Here is a 10,865-nt window from a genome sequence, read left to right on the forward strand (position 1 = left end):
TCACCAATCTGCATTTAATGACATGGTATCCTTTGACGAATTCGCGTATTTTTACATGATTGGACGGCATTCCTTTAATCTTCCTATTAATATGTGTTTGAGAGATTACTTTGGAGTAGTGACAGTAAGCCGGAAGTCCAAAACCAGACATGTCCTTGAATGACCCTGGCTATTATTAGGACCTTAAACAATTGCCGTCACCTTATGTTTCACATCAAATTAGGTTGTAATCCACCAAAAGGTTAGGGAGGATTAGGATTTAACAGCAAATATTCACCACCCTTTTGGGGCCCTGCCCCTCAGGCCCCAGGGGTCACACTAGCCTCGTTTATATAAAATATGACCACCCTTCCCAAAGGATGTTTTACACCATATTTCGTATTAATCCACCAAAGGGTTAGAGAGAAGTAGGATTTATAGCAAAAATTCACCAAAGTTCACCTTTTGGGGCCCCGACCCTCTGGCCCTAGGGGTCAAACCAGCCTCATTTATGTAAAATATGATTGTCCTCCTCCAATGATGTTTCACACCAAATTTGGTAATAATTCACTATGGGAGTTAGGAGGATTAGGATTTAACAGCAAATATTCACCACCCTTTTGGGGCCCTGCCCCTCTGGCCCCAGGGGCCACACCAGCCTCATTTATATAAAATATGACCACCCTCCCCCAATGATGTTTCACACAATATCTGGTTGAAATCCACCAAAGGGTTAAGGACGAGTAGGATTTTATAGCAAAATTTCATCAAAGTTCCCTTTTTTGGGCCCGTCACTCTGGCCCCAGGGCTCACACCAGCCTCATTTATATAAAATATGACCACCCTCTCCCAATGATGTTTCACACCAAATTTAGTTGTAATCCACCCAAGGGTAAAGGAGGAGTAGGATTTTATAGCAAATATCCACCAAAGTTCCCTATTTGGGGCCCGGCCCCTCTGGCCCCAGGGGTCAGACCAGCCACATCTATATAAATATGATTGTCCTCCTCTAACGATGTTCCACACCAAATTTTGTAATAATCTACTTTTGGGTTTTGGAGGAGTAGTATTTTAAAGCAAAATTTCATCAAAGTTGCCCTTTTGGGGCCCCGCACCTCTGGCCCCAGGGGTCACACTAGCCTCATTTATATAAATATGACCGCCCTCCCCAAATGATGTTTCACAACATATCTGGTTGAAATCCACTAAAGGGTTAAGGAGGAGTAGGATTTTATAGCAAAATTTCATCTAAGTTCCCCATTTGGGGCCCCGCCCCTCAGGCCCCAGGGGTCACACTAGCCTCATTTATATAAAATATGACCACCCTCCCCAAATGATGTTTCACAACATATCTGGTTGAAATCCACTACAGGGTTAAGGAGGAGTAGGATTTTATAGCAAAATTTCATCTAAGTTCCCCATTTGTGGCCCCGCCCCTCAGGCCCCAGGGGTCACACTAGCCTCATTTATATAAAATATGACCGCCCTCCCCAAATGATGTTTCACAACATATCTGGTTGAAATCCACTACAGGGTTAAGGAGGAGTAGGATTTTAAAGCAAAATTGCATCAAAGTTCCCCATTTGGGGCCCCGCCCCTCAGGCCCTAGGGGTCACACCAGCCTCATTTATATAAAATATGATCACCCTCCCCAAATAATGTTTCACACAATATCTGGTTGAAATCCACCAAAGGGTTAAGGAGGAGTAGAATAAGCCAATCTAAAACTATATTGGATCTCCGGAAGTCTGATATTTCTCTCCTTTTTTCTTCACTTTCCTTATCATTTGAACACAAGAGTAACCTATAAAATAAATCTGAGAAAGATCCATCAGGACCTCTCTGAGAAATGCGAATAACAAACTTCAAGTAATACAAGAGGAATTTAAAAATAATTATAGAAAAATCTTTGAAGAATTCAAAAATAGAAAACACACAACTAGGGATCAAGATGAACTTAAAGTGTACCCTGATCGAAAAACGATAATCAAATATGTTATTCTTTATAACCACCAAAGAAGAATGTCGCAAACCGCATCAAAATCGGTTGGCCGAGTGCCAAGATATCGCACATCGAAGTACGCGATTTGCACCTGTCGGTCGACTGCTAATCAGCGTATCGGTCAGTCACGCTGATTTGGAACTCTTCAGTCTATGACGTCACAGGTTGAACAGAGTGACTGGTATGGTGGCCAGTAGCATAGAGGACAGTGTGAACAGTATCAGCACAAGCATGTTTGAATACGATCTCGACATGAGATTTGAGGTTGTTGAATTTGGCGAATATTGCCGACGAGAAGTCGGAATCCAACAATATAAGTTTGGGTTTAAAAAAAAAATATAGTGAAATTGACTCTTAAAATGACCGCTTGGTTAACACTGACTGGTGTAATAATCGGTCAATCACCAATAAATGTATATCAGTTATGTGTTTACCATTTCTTACTCATTACCAAAGAAAGGAACACAGCATCAACATTTTTAACTAAAATAATGTGCCCTTTCATTCGCAAATTAATATTCAAATAAACATACCAACAATACAACAGTTCTGGATACTCTGGTTTGTGAGAAAAGACGAACACACGTACAGTAAATTCATGCGTTATATTCTATACACAACCCGCTTTTAGTCATGAAGGACACTTAATTTAGAAAGTAATATATTATAATCATCATGATCTACAATATACTAAATCTCTCTCCCGTATGAATACCAGTGTTGAAGTCTACAACAAACTTCTACATATACAGATTGTATCCCTTATTTTACATGCCATGGTCTCAGGGATTAAAGACGATTAAATGCTTGAGAAAGATATAATTTATATACGATCGTTGTCAGTGAAATTATATAAAAGTGATTCGCAACAATTTTAATATAATTAATACTTTCTGTACAGGTATAAAGCATAGGTACTTATTAAAACCATCATTTTAGCTCCGTTTTTTATGATAAAACACAAACAATTTATTTCATCGTGACTAATCATAATTAATACTAAAACTTATAAACTCGTAATGATTTTCGTGTATGATTTTTTCCCCAAATTTTATGTATTTTTTGCTATTATTTTTGTGTCATTATTATGAAGTGATCGAGATCCTTGTGGTTTTGCTTTCCGTTCGTGTCGCAAGTCATATCTTCACTTAAAAAGGGACTTTTAATAGATGTATAAACATGTTCGGAGAATTACGAATTCTCAAGTTTGAATTGGTTAGTATACCGCTAAACAATTACCAGGTGTGAAATTACGGTCCACAAGCTCGTCACACCTGTCACTGCACCACGGGTCTCCATGATTTCTGGTGTTCTAATCGGCACACGCCGATAATTGCTTGTGAGTTCACGCGTTTGGTTTCTGTGCACTTCAAAAAAGTTCCGAAGACATGCTTTTACAGGTTGTACATAAATTGAGCTTGAATTTTATTAAGAATTGCGTTCATTCTATAGGGAATACATTTTCAAGTTGTTGAAATTAAACACATTATTTTTGGAATTCAGTGAGTTTCGTTTTCCATACAAACGAAAAAAATCATATCTCAAAGGTTTGTCTATAGAATAATTAACCTAAGTTACCTCATTCATATATATACCCATGGTGTTGAAAATTTACTCTATGAATCTTGTCTGGTAGTTACTGATCTTTCATGGACACGTATTATCAATTGCGGACAATTACCCAAAAATCACAAATAACGGTATAATTTCTATTTTGGCTAATTTAAAATTCAAAATGATTAGCATTCATTTCACATCTTGAATGAATCGCATTTTAAACTTGTATTACTAGAAATATTATAACCGAAATTAATACTGGTACATTTGTATGTAACAAACCTGCCATGCCCTCATAATAAAGGCTATATGATGTAAGTCGTTATAAACGGCCCGTTATTCAAATATCATACATGTTACAACGACCCGTTAGAATAAAAAATAAATAAAATATTTTAATATACATGTAATATACGACCTGAATTTGATACACGTTGTATTTGGCCCGTTATAATAGAAAATTAGTAAGATGTTACATGTTGTATATGGCTCGTTATGAGAGAAAATTAGTGAGATGCTACATGTTATATATGGCACGTTTAAAAAGAAAATTATAATTATGTCCCTGGTTTCGGTAGCACTTGTTATAAACTAATTCACAAATATAACTCGGAGAGTTTATTCAGCACTTTCCTTTTTGTTGTCTTATTCGCATTAATTACAGGCACGTGTTCACGTTTGTTTCTATATACGAGGGGTGTTCCAAAAATAATGTCACTTGCATCGGTGCTCATATAGCGGAAGTGCTTTTGTTCATTTTAATTTGCTCTGCCAGCCAGAACACACCTTTTTAGCCGGTCAATCCATTTTTGGAAGCATTTTTCATACTCTTCAATGGGTACACCCATCAGACACTGATAAACAGCAGATCCAAGGGCATTTCTCGAATTGTATCTCCTTCCAGATAAATGATATTTAAGTTTTGGAAAGAGAAAATAGTCGCAGGGGGCCAAGTCTGGCGAATACGGAGGGTGCGGAAGGACGGTAACCTTCTCTGACTCCAAAAAGTCCGTCACAATGCGTGCCTTGTGAGCGGATGCATTATCATGCAAAAGTCGGACATACTTAAGTCCTGTTTTGGGGCGCGACTTTTGTAGTAGTTCTTCAACTTTCTCAGAACAACGTTTTTATAGAACTTGCCTGTGACCGTTCTGCCTTTTGGCACCGGGATTTGAATAGCTGGACCCTTATTAGTGAAAAAAATAGCATACAAAACCTTCTTTACCGTTCGTATTCGTTTGGCAATACTTGGGCGTCTGGCATTTTTAGTGGCCCATATTCGGTTGGCAACCTTCCGCTTTGGTTCAAAATAATACACCCAGGTCTCATCACCAGTAACTATATTATCAAAAGCCTTTTTACTATATTTTGGGTACATTTTGAGAAGTTTTTTTTGCCATTGTTACACGCGTCTTCTTTTGCTCATCCGTAAACAAATGGGGTATCCATCTTGCGTTTATCTTTCTAACTTTTAGGTGTTTCTTCAAAATTGCATGAACTCTTGCTAACGACAAGTTTGTCATTCGAGCCAATTGTCTTACGGTGAATCGAGCATCAGTTTTGAGGATATTTCGGATTTTTTCTATGTTACCTTTGGTCGTAGTTGTTGCAGGACGACCTGGGTGAGCAGCATCTTTCAGTTGCTGCTGCCCAGCACTAAATTTACCTACCCACCTACAAACAGTCCTGTGAGACATTTGGCCCTCCCCATAAATGTCACACACGTCGCGGTGAATATCTACAGCTTTTATGCCGAGTAATGACCTAACTTTTATATAGGCCCTAATTTCAAGAACATTTTCAGCTCGTTTTCCTGTCATTTTGTGTCTAGTCTAACGAATAGGCTATGAAACGATGTACACTGTACCGAGGCCAGTGAACGTGTGGACGAGATATTTACCTGTGTCACGAGCCAGTGATCACTCAATCGACACGAGGTGGTTTGGTGCATAAATTGCACGATTTCCGCGAAATAAAGCACAGATGACATTATTTATGGAACACCCCTCGTATTTCCTATATGGCGACACCGATCGTGTTCAACCTGTGACGTCACAGGTCAGAGGTCACCAAAACGAGGTATTCGGCTTTGGGCTTCAGGTGTGTTTTCGAGAAAAATCACAATTACTCGGTAATGGGTCGGCCGATTTTGATGCGGTTTTCAGCATTCTTGTTTATTAATCAATACCAATAACATATTTAGATATAATTTTTCGTTCAGGGTACACTTTAAAGGTGACATTTGAAAGTAATTAATGGAAAATTTTCTGCAAAATAGCAAAAAAAAAATAAATAAAAAAAAAAAATAATAATAATAACAATAAAAAAAAAAAAAAAACATTTCAACGTCAAAAGTGAAATATGACCAATTCGGCCAACTTGTTTTCTGATTGGTCTCGAAATGGAAGTAGGTGAAAGTTGAGAAAGGTAATGGAAGATCGTTCCGAAAAATGACGCTAAGAAGACTTATTTAAACACAGGAGGAAAGATGGACGCCAGACGAAAATGGATTTGATTAGCCCACCACCTGGTGATGTTGGTCTAAAAATTAGCTATGATTGCAGCTATAGCACAGGTATGAATATATCAAACAAAGCAATGGAAAATCAATCTAGAAATTAAACAACTTTTAACAAAAACTTACTTTTATACAGCAAAACTATAAATAGGTTAATACAGAATAGAGTATTTCATTAAATATAACATGCCTATCAATAACGGTGTACAACCATTATCCGTAAACAGACCAATGATATTATACCTACGACAATTATTATATTTGCTTCGTAAGGTGATATTGATTTATACAAAAATATGAAATGATTTTGTCCGGAATTGTAAATTTGAATATCACATATAAAATTAAATAGGGAACAAACTTAACGGATAACATGATAATTTCTTTTTGTCTTGACATCGGTTCATTGAACAAGCTGTCACAACAAAATGTCAACATTTAACGTTTTTATAAGACTTTCTAGACAAAAATGTAAAATAATAGGATTAACAACAATAATAATAGCAAGTGTACAATTTTTGCATTTGATTTGAAAAAAGGAAGAATACAATTATGTTCTCCGTACATTCATGTCATATCGCTTATATCTACACATAAAGACGAGCGTATGATGAACAATCTCTAATCAGATATAATACTATACTTTAGCCTGTTTCCGGCTTGCAAAATGTAGCGCGTTGTCAAATATTTTACTTGATTTTACATTTTGAAGTAATGCGCATACAGTTATGGGAAACTGAACGGTTTCACAATAGAGACACACGTTTATCATGCATTCCTGTATGATAGTCTTTCTTCCCACACATTAAAACAACGGTTTCTTACTTTAGTAGTATTTTAGCGTCCTTTAAAGTATTCTTGACCGAGTTCATCCGCAGCACCTAGGTAATCAAGATCCATCAATTCCATAGCGTTAAGAATCACTCTTACAGTAGCCTGTTTGTCCTTTTTATTTATCCAAGCCACAAAGAGATCATACGTGATAGTCCGTAGGTCAGTGTTCGGAACTTTGTGAGAGCTTATGGTGGCCGCCTTCAATTCAAGAAAGGAGAAGAAAAGTTCATACTGGTTACCGATGTAACGCTGGCTTAATAACATAATCATCCTTTCAGTGGGTTGTGAATCGAGGATATCATCAGAGAGCTTGTAATCTGGAAACAAAAATGATTTGTTTTCTGTATAACCAGAAGAGAACAATTAAGAGGAAAGATACTTACATTGGGATGGACGAGATGGATAACGAGATGGATACTCTGTTATATCTTATATCCAGCTGAACATTATTCACCAGGCTGCAAATTTTTGAGTAATCACATTTTAAAGCAATATGGATTAATTGACACGCCCATATTAACTGCTATATAATCACTACACAGTTAAAATGTAATCAGGACAATTCGTTTTGCTTTAAATTAACCTGGTGGTATATTTAACATTCACGGTGTTATATGTTTAATCTGTTTTAACTTACAATTTCAATGAATGCCACTAATACGTCGACTTTACACTAAAACGCTATGGCATAGTCTGAATGCTCGTTGATGAAATCAAAACGTGATGTGACCTTTATACATGTTATTGAATGTATACCTTAATGTCAACAGCAGACTAGTATAGGTTGAACTTTATGCAAATTACACGAGGAAACTATAGTTGGTTTTGTTTTGTTTTATTTGTTTAATGTCCTATTAACAGCTAAGGTCATTTACGGACGACCTCCCATGATTGCGACAAGCATGCATGTGGTAAGTGCGTATGCCCTTGATCACTTATCACACAAAAAAAAGAACGAAAAAAGAAACCAACAAACGAAAAAAATAAAAAATAAAAATCATCTTGTCAAGGTAAGTATAAAATAAAAGAAAGTAACGAAACTTACCCGTGCCCGATTTCCTGTTGCTCTGTAAAGAGATATATGGAAATTTGTAAGTGAAATACTATGTGACGATGTCAAAGATATTAATTGTTTCTTTTTTGAATACGTATCATCCAGCTTGATAATAATATCGGATATTTTTTATATTGGTTAATATGCTTGATGAATCGATTTCCTTATTTTTGCATATTTTGCGGATTATTACATGTACTTAAGTCGTATTGTATTGTTTTACGGCTCACCGATAATCTAATAACAACAGATTATAAGGACGTTCACACATCTAATAAGTTGGTTGCCATTATTCACCTTGTTTTGTTTACCTGCAATTATTTTTTCGGGTTTCAAAGAAGGTTTGCCAATTATCACCACTGACGGCACTCCTTCAACTCAAACTTATATCATATCCACAGGTATGTGACTATTTAAACATTTTACTACCTAATCAATATTATACTCATTGTACTTAATGTTTACTGTTGCTAAAACAACAATTGTTGGCCAATTTGTCCTCACACTATCCAGTTAGAAGCAGCTAATGCGAACAAATAATTAAGGGTATGCCAAAATTATTTTGTTTCTCGCAATTGAAACTGTAGTGTAATAGCACAATTGTAAAAAAAACACGTCTTTCTGTACTTGTCTTCTTACCTTTGTCGGTTCCATCCAAGACTCAGCTTCTGAACTGTGGAGCCAATGCTGATCATCAGACGAGTTCTCACAGCAAAGCACTCGCCCTTCTCTCCTGACGTCCGAGATTGGAACTGGACAGGTGTCGCTACAAATTTCATGAGTACAATGTAAACACAGTTCATATACGATGTTTCCGTGATGAAACTGCGTAAAAATATTCTCTAAAAGATCTTTTAATAATGACAGTACAGATGAGCATTTCCCCTTGAAATCTGTCTCGCCGTTCTTGTTGATGAGAGTACAGCTCACAACGGATCCGGTACAACTCATTAGAAGATCACATGCTCGGTTTATCATAAAGCATGCAGATCCTCTTTTAAGTATAGCTTTACCTGTCCCATCCTTTCTGAATTTAAGGCCTGATGAGTGGCATATCGCCAAAAGTTTGTCATAAATGACAGGGAGAAGTTTTGATTTGAAGACAAAGCACAAGGTTTTCGTTGCAACTGTGTGAGGACGGGATAGGATGTCATTGAAGAGTGCAGCATCTCCCGGGGGAAGCAGAGCTGGAACTATCCACATATGTTCATCCGTATTCTCTGTGACGACGACCAGCAGATGAAGGCGCTGCATTATTTCGATAAGAACATCTTGGTTGTCCTGATGTTTTTCCCAAAGTCTTTCCAGTAATCCGACAGTCAGAATGCCTGATTTTTGAAACTGTCTGATATGTAGATGTGTACTATCATCTCTATGCCTGCCAATAAATCGCATTGCTTTGATAATACAACGAAATGCATCAACTATCCATTGTGGATGTGTGACTACGATAGGTTCCTGGTTTACAGCCAACTCTCTTTCGTTTTCAAAAAACAGAATGTTTCCAGTCAAATGCATGTACCTGTAACAAACACAATAAACCGTGAGACTAATTTGGGTTTGTCCACAAGACACACAAATTAACACGTTTAAATACAAATTGAGCGTGATGAAATTTTCAAAAATAGATTACATCATACAGCCGTTTCGTTCCAAAATGGAGCTACCAGTGTTTGTTACTGCTCGTAGGCAATTAAAGAAGCCCAACGTAGGTCAGATAGAGGCAAAGTCTGTATCGGGAGTGCAATAGACCCATAAGTTATATATTTCAATGTTGTCAAGAAAATTCTGAACCTTATCAATATTCAAGATATTTTCCCTTTGGTCTATCGTAGTACGATTAAAAAAGCATGTCCTCCTATGATGGTTTAATAATATATAATCGAAATGTGATGAAATAATCGAGACGTTTTTCAATTAATTGAAGGACGAATACATATAATTCAACAAAACATTATTCTTGTTCTAATTCATCGTAGATAGATGATTTTATCAGTACCTTTTTCCATTGTTTGAACAGATCATTGGTATATATCTCGGAATCGATACCCAGTCGCATAGGTAAAAGGCAAGTGTGTTCCACTATATCACCCAAACACCTAAAACTGCCTGTATCGCTCACCTGTTTTGCAGCAACTTTTTAAGTTGATGTAGGTCATTTCTTCAAGAATACTTATATCAGGTCCAGGAGTCTCTTTGCTACAGAGAAATAATTCTTTAAAGATTTAAACCTCTTGCTTTTGGAGAAGAACTCGCTCAAAGATATTACCATATTTGATTCCTGTCAAGGTTATTTACTTAGTAGCCCTCCTCCCCCAACATGCTACAGCGTTATATCATCTCCCTGTGCGTCTCGGTTACTTGAAAGTCTATTAATACTGCTAAACGTTTTGACCCCTGTGACCTTGAATGCAGGTTACGGTCATTCATTTGAAGAAGCTTGTTAGACCTTAACACATGCACTTAATAAACTCAATGTCAAGCCTAAGGGCCTCTTGGTTATTTAGACGAAATATTTTAAAGATATGAGTCTATTCAACCCCTGTGACCTTGAATGTCAGTCAAAGTCATCTATCTGAACACATTTTGGTAGCCCTTTAACCAAGCATGCTACAGACTCAGTATCAGAATCCTGGCTTAAGGTTATTGAGTAGTCGTCTTAGCATATGTGATACCTCTGACCTTGAATGAAGGTCAACTACATTCATTTGAACACAATTTGTAGCCCTTATTCACAGCATGTTGGCCTCTTGGTTATCAAAAAGAAGTTGTTTAAAATGGAAAAGTTGACTTAGGTCGGACGGACAGACATCGTGCCACGGCCTAAGCTCACTTGCCCTTCGTCGTAGTATATATAGCCAGCTCCAACAATAAGTTTGTAATCAAACATTCTGTGAATTTAAGAAATCTTACCTCAAACA

The 10,865-nt window shown here is 37.0% G+C and overlaps 1 protein-coding gene across 1 annotated transcript; it reads right to left on the reverse strand.

Annotated features, from left to right (window-relative positions):
- Window positions 1-5,874: 5,874 nt before the first annotated feature.
- Window positions 5,875-9,433, reverse strand: LOC117315500. Its single transcript, XM_033869711.1, has 3 exons — window positions 8,584-9,433; window positions 7,936-7,957; window positions 5,875-7,207 (listed from the first exon to the last, which is right to left on the reverse strand). Exons 1-3 carry the CDS (start codon window positions 9,337-9,339, stop codon window positions 6,894-6,896), a joined length of 1,092 nt encoding a protein of 363 aa, XP_033725602.1. The 5' UTR covers window positions 9,340-9,433; the 3' UTR covers window positions 5,875-6,893.
- Between the last annotated feature and the right edge of the window lie 1,432 nt (window positions 9,434-10,865).

This window comes from Pecten maximus, chromosome 17 (genome assembly GCF_902652985.1).
Source record: "Pecten maximus chromosome 17, xPecMax1.1, whole genome shotgun sequence".
In the NCBI taxonomy this organism is placed as follows: domain Eukaryota; kingdom Metazoa; phylum Mollusca; class Bivalvia; order Pectinida; family Pectinidae; genus Pecten; species Pecten maximus.